This window comes from Sus scrofa, chromosome 6 (genome assembly GCF_000003025.6).
Source record: "Sus scrofa isolate TJ Tabasco breed Duroc chromosome 6, Sscrofa11.1, whole genome shotgun sequence".
Taxonomy (NCBI): domain Eukaryota; kingdom Metazoa; phylum Chordata; class Mammalia; order Artiodactyla; family Suidae; genus Sus; species Sus scrofa.
Genome location: NC_010448.4, coordinates 77,442,792 through 77,458,906, shown reverse-complemented (window position 1 = coordinate 77,458,906; position 16,115 = coordinate 77,442,792). Strand labels below are relative to the sequence as shown.

The following is a 16,115-nucleotide window of genomic DNA, read 5'->3' as shown; positions in this document are numbered from 1 at the left end:
ATCTGTGGACCCCTCCTCATGATAATTTTTTAAAGATTGCATTCAGATAACAAAGAAAACAATTTTACTAAAAGACAGTTATCGAAATATTTAAAAAGTTGTGACATCGTGCCATGTGCTTCTTTGTTAATGCTTAAAATGAGATTTAGTGGTGAGTCAAATCTGACCTTAATTTCAGAGTTGTGGTCACTTAAATGATAATTTGAGATATCTACAGTACCTGAAGGTGATATGAAAATACCTGTGATTTCTTCGTTTTTCTTTCTTTCCTTCTTTCTTTCTTCCTTTCTTTCTTTCCTTCCTTCCTTCCTTCTTTCTTTCTTTTTCTTTCTTTCTTTCTTTCTTTCTTTCTCTCTTTTCTTTCTTTCTTTCCTTTCTCTCTCTCTCCCTCCCTCTTTTCTTTTCTTTTCGTTCCTTTTCCTTCCTTCCTTCCTTTTTAGGGCCACACCTGCGGCATATAGAAGTTCCCAGGTCAGTGGTCTAATCGGAGCTGTAGCTGCCGGCCTACACCACTGCCACAGCAATGCCAGATCCAAGCCCCATCTGAGACCTACACTGCAGCTCGTGGCAATGCTGGATCCTTAACCCACTGAGTGAGGCCAGGGTTGGAACCCTCATCCTCATGGATACCAGTCAGGTTCATAATCTGCTGAGCCACAGTGGGAGCTCCCCCTGTGATTTCTATTAGTGACAAAAAATCACGGAGACTTCTACTTGTTGCCTCTGTTCATGATCAAGTCAAATGCTAAATGCCATTTAGGGATTAGTGAAAATAAAGGCATAACTTTTGTCCATCCTTAGATCCTGGGCCTCTCAGAATTCTATCCTCAGCTTCCTTAGGGTCTGTGAACTCTTGTTTGAAGCAAAGGTTTTGATTCTTTAGGGTAGACAAACAAGAAAATCACCACGAGTTGAGAGAACAAAGAGTAAACAGCAGTGACCTCAATGGGCTGGGTTAAGCAGAGGAAGCTTTCAAGACAGGTGAATTTTGGCACAGAGTGTTGGAAAGGTGACCTTATTCTGGAAGGGAGCAAGGAGCTGGGGTTGAGGGAACATGGGGACGGTCTGCTCTTGTGACTGAATCAAAACCAGCCAGTGACTAACATCACAGCCACAGCCTCACCCCAGAGCATCCCTGTGTCTCCTTTGTGTGTCTTCTGTTACCGAGAACACCAAGACATTGTCCCCTCAAGACAGGGCACCTGCCCTCAAGCTTACACAACAAAGAGACAGAACAAACAGAAAAGTTAATAACAAGACATAAATTAAATTGCAATGCAAAAAATGCAGTCGGAAGAATCTGGAACATGCCACACATCTGGTTAAGTGCACACAGTGCAAGCCACAGGCGTTCAAAGGTGGGAATCACCTCCCCCCCCCTGAGGTTTGTGGTGAAGATCAAACTGGGAAGTGGACGAGAGGCCCCCAGCTTCTGCAGGCCACTTACAGCATGTGTTTTGGGATGGATTGCTGCTCCTCTGGTCCCAGCAACCTCTGTAAAATGTGGATAATAACTATGGCACCTCACATAGACTTAGCACTCAATAATGGGAACTATTATTAGCACTGAAAAAATAACGGCAGATCTTTGCAAACTGGTTTAGGAGACACCAGGAGACTGGAGAACTTCGTCCTTAGGGTGGTAGATCTGAAAACAGATTTGAATGAACGAATGAATGTGTCCTCGGGTTGGCTCCGCCCACTAGACCGGTTCTGCGCTCAAGCTGCCTCCTGGGCGGTTCAGTGAAAAGGACCCCCCAGCTCTGGGGTCAGCTGCATCTCAGCATATGACTGTGCAGTGGTGAGGAGGCGGTCATTCAGGGCCAGGAAGCGGCAGCAGCCTTAGATGAGCTTGCGGGTGTCACATTCCGGGAGGGTCTTCGCTGGGTCTCCCCTCCTTCCCACCATCCGCGCAGCACATCTTTGGCCCCGGGGACTGGCGGGCTTGGCAATGTCCCGGCAGATCTCCCGACAACAAAGCCGGTAGTTAGAAGCGGGGGCAAACGGTTGAGAAGCCCTCCTGGGTCCACTGCGTGGGGGACGTGCCAGCGGAAGCGCGGCCTTATCTTGGGAAGGTCGACCTAGGCCGCCCCAGGCTGGAATGGGGGTGGGGTGGGGATGCAACTTCAGATGCTCTGATACCCCAGCCTTTCCAGGGCGAGACGGAATTGGGGGCCTGGGGAGGTGGGGTGTGATGGGAGAGAAGTGGAGCCTCCATGGTAGAGGACGTGGGGGATGGGGCGCCCTATAGGAAAAGATCGCTGCCGAGATTGCCGGTCCCTTTAAGAGGCCGGGCTGGCTCTGCGGCGATTCCACGTAACCCAGAGCCTGGTGCAGCTCTGCGGTCCGTGTCCCTGGGCAAAGATTCCGAGCCGGGCCGGGCAGCCGGACCCGGTGCAGGGTCGGGGAGTGGTCCAGCCCAGAGCTGGGTGGAGTCAGAGCTGCAGACAGCAGATCCACGAGAAAGCCGCGGAGTAGGAGGAGCCACAGAGCCGTGGGCGGGGCCCGGCGCTGCGGGCCTCGGGGGCGGAGCCTCGAGTTCGGGGAGTTCTGCAGTGGAAGGCGGGGTGGGCGGGGCTATGTTGGGGGCGGGGCCTGTGTCTGCAGTGGGCGGGGCCCGCTGCAGAGGGGCAGTGCCGGCGGAGAGTCCTCTGCGAGCGGCTGCCGCGGCGCCTCCACAGCGTCTCTGACAGCCCCGGCGCCGCTACCCGCGACCCTCGCTACCTCGCGCTAGCCGCCGCGGCCTCCACCTCGACTCGAGTACCGTTGCTCGCCTCGGCGCCCATATCCGGGGGCGGTCCGGCTCGCCGTTGCTGCGGAGGCCGCATCTGGAGCTCATCTGGAACCGTCCGGCCGGCCACGCTGGAGCCCGCGCCCGCCTTGGCCCGGCCGCGCCGGGATCCCTGCCCGGAGCTGGAGCCGCACCTGGAGCCGCGGGCCCGGGGCCCTGAGCCGCGCAGCCGGCGCATGGTGAACTCGCTGCTGTTCGGGGAGATGGCCTTGGCCTTCGGCTGCCCGCCGGGCGGCGGCGGCGGCAGCTGCCCTGGTGGGGGAGGCGGCGGAGGGGCCGGGCCAGGGCCATCGCCAGTGACGGCGGCGCTGCGGGACGACCTGGGTTCCAATATCCACCTCCTGAAGGGGCTCAACGTGCGCTTCCGCTGCTTCCTGGCCAAGGTGCACGAGCTGGAACGGCGCAACCGGCTGCTGGAGAAGCAATTGGAGCAGCAGCAGAGCGAGCGCGAGCGGCGGCTGCGCTACAAGACATTCTCCCGGGAGCAGGCCGTGCAGACCGGGCCCGAGCTGCTGCGGCCACCCGCGCCGGGCGGCGGGTATGGCAGCGGCGCGGCTGCAGGCGTCAATGCCAACGCCGTGGCGCTGGGCGGCCTGCCCCCCGGCGGCGGCTCACATCCGCAGCACTACGGCCGCCTGCCTGGTACCATCTGGAGCTACACGCAGGTGCGGCGCACGGGCGGCGGCGGTGTGGAGACCGTGCAGGGCCCCGGTGTGTCGTGGGTGCACCCCGACGGTGTGGGCGTGCAGATCGATACCATCACGCCGGAGATCCGCGCGCTGTACAACGTGTTGGCCAAGGTGAAGCGCGAGCGCGATGAGTACAAGCGAAGGTGAGTGGGGTCCCTTCCCCTGCACTCCTGGGGAGGGGGCGCTCGGAATGTGTGCTTTTGGGAGGGGCCAGGGGCGGCCAGTTGGTCCTAGCAGGTGGGCTGAAAGCTGTGTTTGCGGAGTGCCTTACACGCGCTTGGAAAACCCAGTCGCCTAGTTCCAAGAATGGGGCAGGCGCCGTCTACGGTAGGGGACACCTCCGCCCAGTCATTGGACTGGGCACATTGTTTTCCAGGTGACATAATGACCATTGGTGTTTTATGTGATCTTATCTAATCCTCACTGGCAACGCAGAGCTGTGGGGCATCCTTATCCCCGTTTTGTAGGTGAGGAAATCCAAGCACAGGGATGCCAGTGACTTGCCAAGGATGGCTTGGCTAATAGGTGGTGCAGGCAAGATTTGAACTACTCCTGGCTAGTCTGTCTTCCCGCTTAGTATTTTGCCGAAGATGTAGAAGATAGGCTCTCCTCCCTCAACGGGGGAAAAGAAATAACTCTTAACTAATCCACTGGCTTTTTGATCCTTGAATTAAAAGAGATCATATGTTTGAAAAAGGTTAGATCTGTCCACTGGGACCAGGGTCTGCCGTCTTGCCCCAGCTCTGTAAGGTCCAGCTGCCTGGGCTGGGTAACCAGACTTACATTAGACTGGCCATGAGCTTTTAAAAACATCTCCTGCCACCATTCTTCTCCCCAGCCCCTACCCCAGTTCTCATGGTTTTTTGGACCCCAACATACTCAGCCCTAAAGGCCCAGAGTAGGAGATAAAGCTTGGGCTGGAAGACTGACTATTGAATCTGCCTCTGGCTGGAGTGCAGACTGCCTGCTGAACTGGCTAGCACATTCCTGCCCAGCCCAGATTCGCTAGCTGGGAAACTGACATTGCTTCCTGCCTGGAGCTTGGCTAACAGTATTGTCTAATCTGCTTTCCAGTAAGAGGAGAGGGGTCTGTCTGTAGTAGCTCAGGGCTGGATGGGGGCAGGGCTCTTTGCTGTCCCAGCCATGGGCAACTCTGCATTGAGAGCGGTGGCTCCAAACTCAAGGGCTTGGAGGAGGCATGGAGAAGCAACTTTCGTTCCACTCCTTGCGTTCTAATGCTCACATGAACACAGAGAGCAGGCATGGGTCTCCTTCCTTTTCCTCTCCTGGGCAGGCTGGCCACTGGGCAGGATTCGAGTGCCAGCTCCATCACCTGCCAGTGAGAACGACTGGCTGAACTGAGTGGTTGTTGAACCACTCAGAAGCCTGTTCGCCTATCAGAGAAATGGGAATAATAAAATCCACCCACAGTTGCACAAGAGGTCAGTAGGCTGGTGATGCTTTTTGGAAGTTATTAAGTAATCGAATTGATGTTATTAAAGATGATAGGCTCTTAGTCAAGATGTCAGGGAGCAGATGCCTGAAGTCTCAGGTCTTTCATGCAGGGCTTGGCTTCCTGGGGTAGTACTTAGACCCCATTGGGAGATGAGCTGCTCTCCTGAGCTAATGGTCTCTCTTAAGGACCAGAAACCGGCCTGGTGCCTCGCCATGGGGAGACCACCTCTCTGCGCCTCGTGGGCAGCTTCCTTGGGGTGGAACAGGGAAACAGGCACCTGCTTTCGATGGTGAAACTCCGAGGGAGGGGCCTTTCTGTCTGCCACTGCTGATGCTGTCGTCATGCCCCAGGCTTGTGCTGTGTTTGTTTGATTGTTGTATGCGTTTTTGGACTTGCTACTAAGGAGATGGAAAAACCGTGCCCAGTCTTAGAGGGAGATGGGTTGGCATTGAGCAATGCCCTGTTCAAGTTGCACCCAGGGTGTGGGGTGTGATGTCAGCTTCTGGCGCTGCCCTGGAATGAGATGGGCACTGCTGAGACAGGTGGAATGCGGTGTCTCTCTTCCCACTCCTCTGGGTGCTTTGTGCACCTTCTCTTCCTCATTGTGTGTGTGTGTGTGTGTGTGTGTGCGTGTGTGAATTGGGGAGATGCATCTTTTCTGAAGTCAATTCAGGGCTCAAGTTAGACTTGTCCAAAGCCAGTGTACTCCTTTCTTTGAGCCTCAATTTCTCTATCTGTAAAGTGGGAGGAGGTAGGCTAGAACTGTGCTTCTTGGAGCCCCAAGCTGCCTCTGAGATGTCTCAGGGGTTCCTTGACTAGTAAATAAAAATTAATATTTAAAAAAGGTTAAAATGGTGTAAAATTGTGCTCACTCACTTCTAAGTGCTTGCTGTTAACGTACAGATGTCAACTTACATGTTGATTTGTTAGTAGGTGGCCTCAAGTTATAGCCCGCCGCTGCTTTCTCGTTGTCTGAAGGGTATTCTGAGGTTACAAAGCAAACTGCTAAAAATGAGTCCCATTTGTAGCTACTAATCTGTGTGCGTCAGGATTTTCTCAATACTCTGCAGCCAAAACCGGAGGTAGAATTGAACCAAATGTGGAACTGTCACCTATAATCCCAGTTCTAAATGCTAATGGATCGAAATAGCCCATCAACCTCATCGACTGGATTTAGCATGGGTAACTGTTATATAGTTGAGCCTACAATATAAATTTTATATAAGTAACATTCTGTTTTTACTTGTTTCTGTGTTTGGTTTGCTCATAAGAATTTTCTTTTGGGAAGAGGGCAGGCCTGTGATCAACTTTTTGAAAAGCTTAAGAACCACTGGGCTAGATGATTTCAGCCTCGACAATGTATAAATCTGAATTTGAGCTCCTAGCCCCCATCTGATCTCCTGTTCATAAGAGGGTGAGACCAAGGTGTTTGCCTGGGCTCTTGGCCACTGAGGCTTCAGATCCTTCCAGGATGTCCAGCATGGAGCCCTAAGCAGTGACCAACAGAAGGAGCCTGTGCCAGGAAAGGAAAGTCCCAGGGTTCCTGCTGTTCCACCTGGAGAGACTCGCAGCCTTGGAGATGCTCACTCTGCTTCTATAGCGGGCAACCTGGCATGTGTAGTGCAGTGACCTCCAAGCTGGGGAATTTTGGGTTCCACCTCCATGAATCGTGGCATATTCACTTATCACCATCATAATATTACTTATGTAAAATATTTTAAACAGTTCTATTGAGGTATAATTTGCATATCATAGGATTCTCCTATTTTATGTATATAGTTCAATGGTTTTTTTAGTCAGTCCCAATCTGAGCTCTGCAGCTATCACCACGATCCAGCTTTAGAACACGTGCATCATCTTGGAAAGATCCTTCATGCCCATGTGCAGTGCATCCCCGTTCCCAATCCAGACCAGGCAACCACTGATCTGCTTTCTATTTCTATAGGTTTGCCTTTTCTTTCTTTCTTTTTTTTTTTTGCTTTTTTTTCTTTTGGAGCCGCACCCCGCAGCATATGGAGGTTCCCAGGCTAGGGGTCTAATCGGAGCTACAGCTGCCGGCCTACACCAGAGCCACAGCAACACAGGATCCGAGCTGTGTCTGTGACCTACACCACAGCTCATGGCAATGCCGGATCCTTGACCCACTGAGTGAGGCCAGGGATCGAACCTACAACCTCATGGTTCCTAGTCAGATTCGTTTCTGTTGCACCACGACAGGAACTCCAGGTTTGCCTTTTCTGGACATTTCATATAAGTGGAACCATATAGTAGGTGGTCTCTTACGTCTAGCTTCTTTCACCTGGAGAATGTTTTTCAAGTTCTTCTACGTTGTAGCTTATATCAGCAGCACGTTCGTTTATAACACTCAATAATATTCCACTGTTTATCCATTCACATACATAGTCAATAAAATGTAAATTAAAAAAAAAATGGTCTGTGTACCACCTCATCTCGTGTGTCATCAGTGATGTAGGATCCATGCTTTGGAAACACCAACCCTAAACCAGAGCCCCTGGCCTGGGGTGCCTGGGCTCTGGCCCTGCTCACCCCTGCTTTGGTTTCCCCGTGGTCCAATCAGCTCTTTACTGTGAGGGAATTGTGGTCACTGAAACTGTAGCCGGCAAGGTTGTCAAGCGTTGATTTGGAAACCAAAACAAACATCTCTATTCTGTTACCACCCAGAGCCACCAAAATATCCTGTTCTGACTTTGCGCGCTGGGGGGGCCTTTCCCTGGGAGATTCCTGCTGAATCTATCTGAACTTTAGACAAGCAGAAAGTTTTCTGAATTGACATCCTAGAGACCCAGACTCCAGATCTGGCTCTGCCATTAGGTGCTGTGTGACCTTGGGCCAATTGCTACCCTCTCTGGGCCTTAGGACCTCAAATGTTCCTATAGGGGATCCTTCCAGCTCGCTCTGTATTTGTGAACTGGAGAGGCCTGGTTCGAGTGTGCTCTTTCTGCCTCCTGGAATGACAGTATGGGCTTTCTCCTTTCTGGGCCTCCCCTTCTCCCGCCTCAGGCCCAGCATGGTTTGGAGTAGGCTGGTTTTGTTGCCTCCCCTTGCAAGTGGCTAAGTGCCTATGCCCCTGACTCAAGTCAGCCTGAAAGTCTTGGTTTGTTTTCCCCAGAGCTTCATTTTTGAGTTAGGAGGAACCACAGTGATCATTTAGCTTGGTGGTTTTTTTTTTTTTTTTTCAGGGCTGCACCTGCGGCATATGGAAGTTCCCAGGCTGGGGGTTGAATCGGAGCTACAGCTGCTGGCCTCTGCCACAGCCATAGCAACCCAGATATCTGAGCCGCCTCTGCAACCTACACCACAGCTCATAGTGATGCCAGATCCCTGACCCACTGAGCGAGGCCAGGGATCGAACCTGCATCCTCATGGACACCAGTCAGATTCTTTTCCACTGCTCTACAACAGGAACTCCCTAACTTGGTGGTTTTCAAATGGGCCCTTTGGAGCCCTGGGGTCCAGAGCAGGGTGCCCTGGAGTGATTCTGGGTCGGGGCGGTGGGGGGGGGGGCACCGAGCACCTAAGATTTGGCCTACATCAATCACAGTGGGTTCGTTTTCATGACTCTCAGATTGATATTCTGAGTGTCCTGTAGGGTCCTACCGTTTGGGAGAAATGAAAGAAAACAAAGCCCTACATTTTAGAAGAAAAGAAAGAAATCACTCATTCAGCTGAATGCTTTCATTTTAGAGATGGGGAAACCGAGGCCCAGAGGGAGCTGGACCACAAAGCAGAGCTGGGCAGAACTTCTGCCCGTGTGCCTTCCACGGGTCTTTGCAGGATTCTCTCCACCTTTGTATGTGTCTGCCTTTAAGCATTTTTTAAAAAGCCACTTTCAGGGATGGGAGGGACCTTTGTCACAGCTATTTCTGATCATGAGCCGGAAGGGGCTGGGCTGTCGGCCCAAGTGGAGGTCTCCAAAAAGGGCTGGTGGGGGAGCCAGCAGGCATGGCCCCTGCCTTTTCCCATCACACCCTGGGAGGCCCTTGAGTGCCCCAAGCCACCAGATTACCCCAGAAAGCTGGTCAGAGGGCTCCGTTCCCTGCCACTCCCATTGTTTGTCAAGCTGCTGCTGATACGGATTCTTGATTTCTGATTTTCCTGGGAGGCACCCTGGGATGGTGGAAAAAGAGCTTGAATCCTGATTCTGACGCTCTCTGTGTGACTGTGGGCAAATTGCTTGGCTTCACTGAGCTGCCTGGGCCACCGCTCTCTGTAAAAGAGGGAGAATAACGTCGCTCCCCTGGGGATCGGGAAGGAGCGAAGGAGCTCCTGTGTTAAGGTACCTGGGGCTTGCTAGGCTCCCGGAATGGCCCCCATCCCAGCGCACGCCCCCCTTCTCTGCAGTGTCTGTTCCCTTCATTTACCAGGATTTCTCAGCACAGCACCGGACTGCCCAGCACATCCATTTCAGGACGCGCCGTCGCTCTCTGTCCCGTGGAAGGCGCCAGAGATGGTGCTGGGGGCGGAGGGAGGAAGGGCTACTTCTTTGTCCAGTGTCTAAGGAGGCTGTTCTTCCTACTCTTAGTGGTTGATTTGTGGCTCCGGAAATCTCTGGCCACCCCCTGCCCTTTCTCCTTTAAAAGAAACATACTACCCCACCCCCCACCCCCCGCGCGCCTCCAGCTCCTCAATATTCCAAAGTCTCTTGGTGAGGCTGGCAGGCTCTTTGGGGACAAATTTGGGAGGGATTTTCAGAGCCTCCAGCTCGAGGGAGGGGAATGAGGTCCAAGAAAAGAAAAGGAAGGAGGAAGCAGGGAGACAGCTGACGCCGAGGATTCCTGCTCCCAGGAATTCGAGGCGGGGCTTTTGCCTTGGCTACCGGATGTGGATGCGAGGCCCCCGGGCCCCACCAGCGCGCGCGCGCGCGCGCACACACACACACACACACACTCTCTCATACTCACTCACACATGCGCCCTCACAGGCTCTCTCTCCAAGCCCATGCCTGCATCCCCACATGTCAGTTGTTTGAAGGACATAGCGGGTAGACCCAGCGCTTGCACAAGTCCTTTGCTGCTAGGAGATGCGGGGACTTCCACGGGAATTGATCTGAACCGTGCCATGTGATGCTGGAGGCTGTGGACATTGCATGTGGAGTCGTGGCTTTTGATCACAGTGATGAGATGCAGCCAGGCTGGCACTCCGTTTATTTCTCATGTCATAGATGGCTGGAGGCCTCAGACAGGGAAGGAGGAGCCCTATTTTCCCCTTTGCTCATGATGCATCTCCCTTCTCTGACTTTTCTTCCCTCGGGCATTCCTGAGTGCCCACTACCTCCCCCATCACAGCACCTACACCCTGAACTGTAATTGCTTAGGATGTGTCTGCTCCCTCCACTGACTATATGCTCGGGGTGGTGGGGGTAGATCCAGCTCTCTCTTCTTTGTCTTGTGTGCGCAGAGCCCAGCTGGGGCTTGGCCAGAGACCATGCCGAGCAGGTACTTATGCAATGAGGGGGGGCTCTGTGACGGCCAACACGGTGACCCCCCCCCCCAAACACACATGGCCTCTGCATCTGGGAGCTTTGCTTGCAGAGGGAGGGGTCTGGACTTGGAGTCAGGAGACCCCATGCTCCGGTCCCGACATATCAGTGCAACAAGTCTGAATGAACATCCGTCTCCTGGTACTAGATGCTGGGACCCCAGCGCAGAAGTTAAAAGCTGAGCAGGCTTAGGCTGGTCACTTTGCCTCTCTGAGTCTCCGTTTCCTCATCTGGAAAAGGGGAAGGCTGAGGTCTGTGTCCCAAAATGTGGGAGCTGTAAATGGGCTCATGGAGCTGTACACTTTATAGATGTTGATGTTCCAAGAGTTAGGCAGACAGCTTTCACAGGGTGGCAGGGTGGGCGCCCTAAGAGGTGAGCAGCACTGGCTTTGGGAGGTGGGCAGAAGTCAAGAACTGGGCTGGGACCTGGGGAGAGGGGGCTCCGTGACCTTGCTGGCAGCATCAGGGGTTGTACAGCCTCTGTGCATGGCTGGCCATGAGATGCTTAGAGGATTCCAGGCCAGATGAGAGGCTGGTGAAGGTTTCTGCTGCTGCTACTGCCTGCCTGCCAGAGCAGTGCCCTCCCCCTCTCAGTGGGCACCCATGCTTGGCTTTCTGGGCAGGATGTGGTTTCTTACTCTAGTTCCTAGCACAGGAGTAGCAAACCTGGCAAATGCCTCTGTTGCCCTCAAGGGGCTGTGGCCTGGCTGAGCCCCTTCGGGTGTGGAGTCCAGGTCGTGGTCCTGGCTTGCCTGTGGTGTGATCAAAGCTTCCTATTGCCCACGTGCAAGTGGGGATGGTGGGAAGATGGGCTCGCATGGTGCCCCAGAAAGACTGTTTTCTCTGTTACTTTCTTGGAGCGATCTAGAGTCTGTGCATGCTGTTTAATCTCTTGCATCTCGATGGGTTCCTCTGTAAAATGGGAATAAGAGTGCTTATGAGTTTTGCTTCTGAGGGTTGATATACAAACCGGTGGAAACTGTGGCTTGTGAAAACATTTGCAAGAAGGTTTAAAATAAATCGTAGCGACTTAATCGCCACCATTAGCTGAGTACCTATTACGTGCTAGGCTCTGGGGTGACTTCTTTAAATAAGTGAGATTTCATTATGAGTGCATTCCTAAAGGGGTGGGCGGGAATTATGTTCATCTTTCAGATGAGAGGCTCAGAAAAGTGAGGAAATCTGCCCTAAATCTAAGCCCAGCCTTGGTCTCCAGACCCCAAGTTCAGTGTTCTTCCCAGGGGAGAAGCCGGCTGGCCTTGTCTCATGCCGCCCAAAGGCTGACAAAGGCTGGCACAGGGTGGAGGAGGCAGGCGGGAGGCAGGCTGAGGTGTGGGTCTCCCCGCGGCTGTCACAATATTGCGGTGGCGGGTGGCAGAACAGGAGGTGGCTGCTATGCAGAGAAGACTTCCTGCTGTGACTTTATAGTAATTATTTCTTGAGAAGCCACTGAATCACTGGCAGCGGCAGGCAAATGAGCCTCCCGGGCCACCATAGAGGGCAGGCCAGCCCCCTGCTCTTTGAAGCCTGGGTTCTGGGTCCGGGGTGGTTCTTAGGCTGGGGGGGTAGTTCCTAGGCTTTCGCCCCTAGGCTGGAAGCCCTCCGGTGGAAGGGATAGTGAGCAGGGAACAGAAATCATTACCTATCAGGCACTTCCCCGGCAATCTGATTTAAATATTGTGCCAACCCCGCACAATGGAAACGGAGTCTCAGAGAGGAAAATTAACTTGCCCCAAGTCACACAGCATAGCCAGGGCTAGACGTGGGTCTCAGACGCTGAGTGTTAATACTCCTTTTTAATTTTTTAAAAATTCTCTTTACAGCTGCACTTGTGGCATGTGATATGGACATTCTCAGGTTAGGGGTAGAATCAGAGCTGTAGTTGAGGCCTACGCCACAGCTGCAACCAGGCAGGATCTGAGCCACATCTGCGACCCATGCTGCTGCTTGTGGCAATGCCAGATCCTTAACCCACTGAGCAAGGTCAAGGATTGAACCTGCATCTTCAGGGACACTATGTTGGGTTCTTAATACACTGAACCACAGCGGGAACTCCTAATGTTCCTTTTGTCACTCCCAGTACCTGGGCATCCCTAGGGCAGTGGCCACGGGCTCTCACCACCTGATGCAGCAGGCATTCTGGTGGCTGGAGGAAGCCAGCCTCTGCCCTGGGCTCAGGTGTCCCTGACTTTGCCTTGAACTTTGCCAGGGTACGGAGAACTTGTTACTGTCATCCCATGTCTCTTATTAGGGAAGATGAGACTGCTAGGTGCAGGTGTCTGAAACACCAGTGTTCCATATTCTGGGGCTCAAGAGTCTGGGGACACAGGCAAATGTGACAGTGCCCTGTGACAAGTACCTGCCCAAATAGGGCCTATGCATATGAGGGGCATAATAACTATTAATTAATCAAAATATTTACATACCATTTACTCTTTGTCAGGCTCCATTCAAAGCAGTTTATGAACATTTAATTCATGTAACCTCATAGTGCTATGAGTTGGGTACTGTCATTAGCCCATTTTAGAGATGCTGAAACTGAGCCGCAGAGACATCGAAGGAAGCTGGGCCAAGACAGGAAGTGGCAAGCCAAGATTTGAACCCAGGAAGTCAGGCTCCAGACCCAGCCTTTTAACCTGTGCGGTCCCCAGGAAGGGGTACGTCCATTGCAAGCAGCTTTTCTGCCCTGAACCTTGGTTTTCCCTTCTGTGAAATGGGGATAATCAATCTGGCCTCCTGAGGCTGTTTGGAAGACTAAACCGAGTGATGACTGTTGAAGCGTTTTATAAACTGTTGAGTGCTATGCCTGTGGTGACTAAGTGATGGAAGCCCTGACCCATATTGCTGTTTCTTCTCCAACTTCCGCTCCCTCCCCAACCCCGTGCAACCTGGGGCTCCTCGAAGGTCCACAAAAATCTTGTCCACCTCTTGCCTTTGTCTTCCCGTCTCCCCTGGATCCTGAGTCAAGCTGGGCTGAGGGTGCTAGACTCAGACCTGTGGGACTTGGAAGCTGGGAAGAGAGGAATCCAGGAATGTTTCCAGTGCCTATCAGCTCCATGACCTTGAGAGAGTCATTGCTTCCTTATCTGCAGAATGGGCATGGCTGGTCCTGTTGCTTGGATGTCATGAGAAAGCCAGGGAGGTGATGGTGCTAGACACTGGCAGCTGCCCTGATGGTGCTTAAATGAGGCTGGGGGTTCTGGGGGGAGGAGCGGGGGCAGTTGGGTGGCACTGGGACCCTGGTCTGGGCCATGCCGGGTAGGAGCTAGCTGCAAGCCATCTCTGAGATGCTTGTTCAGCACTCTTTGGCCTGCATGCTTTCACTGACTTCAGGACGTGCAGTTGGACACAGCTCCCCCCCCCGCAACCCCCGCTTGTCTGCTGCTCAACAGAGAGACACCCCCACACTAGAGACACTGCCTTCTATCCTCTTAATTGGCCATTTTTATTACTTGGGTTATTTAAGAAGCTTCTTGGCTCGCTGCCGCCTATTTGCCGCCTGGGGGGAGGGGAAAGATGCTGGTCTAAGTGGACCTTGTGAAATTCCCCGGGGAGACAGGTTCCTCCCTGGGCAGGGTCGGGGCATCATTCCTGGGCCCTTAGGTACCCCCGGTTTGCCCTGGCCATAGTAGTAATAGGCAGAGGGCTGCCTAAGGGCAGGGTAGGGGTAGAGACTAAGATTGGAATAGGACTGGGGAAAAGATTGTTGCAAAGTCAGAACCCAGGAGCAGAGAGAGAGAGAGACCCTTGGAGGGCTGGGCCAGACCCTGGTGAGACCGTGTAGTGCCCCAAAGCCAGGGATTCTCCAAGATGACTGAGCCAGCTTAGGGCCAGTCAAGGAAGGCTTCCTGGAGGAGACATCAGCTGAGTTGTGTTTTGAAGGTCCAGTGAGAGTGGAAAAGAAGGAAGAAGGGTGCTGCAGGGAGAGAGAGCAGCTTGTGCAAAGGCCCGGGGGTGAAGTTGCCATGCTGGCGTGTTCCCCGTGCCTGGGCTGGAGTCTGGACACAGCCAAAGCTGGGCCCGCCTGCTCTGTCTTCTCCCCTGACCCCTGCAGCCTTCTTGGCTCTCTTGGTTGTTTTGCTGTCTCCCCTCCTCTCTCCTCTCCCTCTTTTCCTTTGTTCTTGTTTTGGGTTCCATTCCCCAGGGCTGGCTCCTTCATCCCTGTGCCCATCAGAGGCAGGGGAGGGCTGTGAGGCGCTGTCCGCCACCCCTCTGCCCAAGGCCTTGGTGGGAGGGTCTTTGCCGCTGGGGCTTTGTGAGGCCGTGTGTGCACGTGTCTGTGAGCGTGGGGCTGGGGGCCTCCGTCTGTCCCCTGTGGACTTGGAGCCCCAAGGGTCAGGGCCTCACCTCTGTCCACCCCAGACCCCTTTGTACATCACAGTGGGCAGTGGAGGAGGTGGCCTGGGGAGAGGGAGAGCACCGGGTTAGAGGTCAGTGCTGGTCATGGGGCCTCGGCTTCCCCAGCCCCCATCAAGGTTTGGGGCTATTGGGCAGGGGTGTGGGGCTGGGGGGTTGCTCACCTTCCCTGCCTGCCTGGCAGCCCTGCCTGCCCCTTCTCCCTCACACCTGCGACTTCCTCTTCCCCCCGGTTAGGCTCAGAGGGTTGGACGCTCTCTCTGAGGTCATTTAATCCATCCCCCTACTTCCAGGCGACATTATTTCCCTACCATCCCAGATGACTAGATGTGCCTGGTGTCTTTTGAAGACCTTCTGAGAGATTGTCGCTCACTGTTTTGTATTTTTCTCTCTGTCCCCGCTCATATGCCCATGACTTTTTTACAGATAAGAAAACTGAGGCCCAGAGAAGGAGAGCAGCTCCCTTGAGGTCACACAGCAGAGGAGGGGCTAGAACCCAGGTTCCCTAAACAGGGTTCCTGTGAAACCCTTGCACTAGGGGATCCTACTGGAGGCTGCTTGTCCTTTGAGGACGGGCTCGGATAACTCCGAGAGGCTAGAGAACTTGGAGTGAAAAGACCTTGGAACCTGTCAGGCAGAGCCCACATAGACCAAGGGCTGCCCCCTGGCCAGACATCCGGGTCCTCGGTGTTGCTCGTGAGGCTCTTGTGGCTACAAACGAGACATCTGAGGTTGCCTTGAGTTTGTCTCCTTGTAACAGGAGGCACTTCCCCAGTCTTTTTGCCTAGTGTTGAGGTTTTGGGGTGTTGACTGACTCACTGACCTACCGTCCCTGTCTGCCAGCTGTGGGCTCAGCTGCATCATTCTCTGTGCCTTGGTTTCCTTCTTGTATAAAATGGGCTGGCGAGATCCTCAAGGTTGGTGATGAGCCTGGTGCAGTGAGGCCCATTCCTGTCCCTTTTTCTCTGAGGTGAGCCCTGGACTAGGAGGTCTGAGAACTTTGCCCACAGTGAGGAGCTGGTGAACCACCAAGGCTGATGCCCTGGTCCTTACAAGGACCATGCTTCCCAAGTCCCCAGCCTGCGGCTGAGACCCGACAACCAGTACGTTTGGATGTGTCTACTGTTTTACATGGAAAGTCTACATTTGGATCTGTCTGCTGTTTTACATGGAGAGTCTCAATATTACATTGCAACTGGCTTGACACTTGCCTTTAAAGAAAATACCCTGAAAACATCAGGACTTATTCAAGCGGGAAAACTGAGGCCAGAGCTCTCTAGGCTACTAACAGACTCAAGAGTAACCTGATGGTGGGAGTTCCCA

The 16,115-nt window shown here is 53.5% G+C and overlaps 1 protein-coding gene and 1 long non-coding RNA gene across 3 annotated transcripts in view; one reads left to right on the top strand and one right to left on the bottom strand.

Annotated features, from left to right (window-relative positions):
* The window catches only part of IFFO2 (intermediate filament family orphan 2), a 51,868-nt gene continuing 36,425 nt past the window's right edge, over positions 673 to 16,115 (top strand). The window contains exon 1 of one of the 2 annotated variants that reach the window (XM_021095463.1): positions 673 to 3,623. In XM_021095463.1, coding sequence (XP_020951122.1) covers positions 2,968 to 3,623 — 656 coding nt within the window. In that variant the 5' untranslated portion in view covers positions 673 to 2,967. The remainder of the gene's footprint in view (positions 3,624 to 16,115) is intronic. The other variant, XM_021095461.1, reaches the window with a different exon arrangement.
* Positions 8,618 to 9,829, bottom strand: LOC110261105. The gene is made up of 2 exons (XR_002344919.1): positions 9,319 to 9,829; positions 8,618 to 9,164 (listed from the first exon to the last, which is right to left on the bottom strand). It is a non-coding gene; the product is annotated as an uncharacterized LOC110261105 (long non-coding RNA).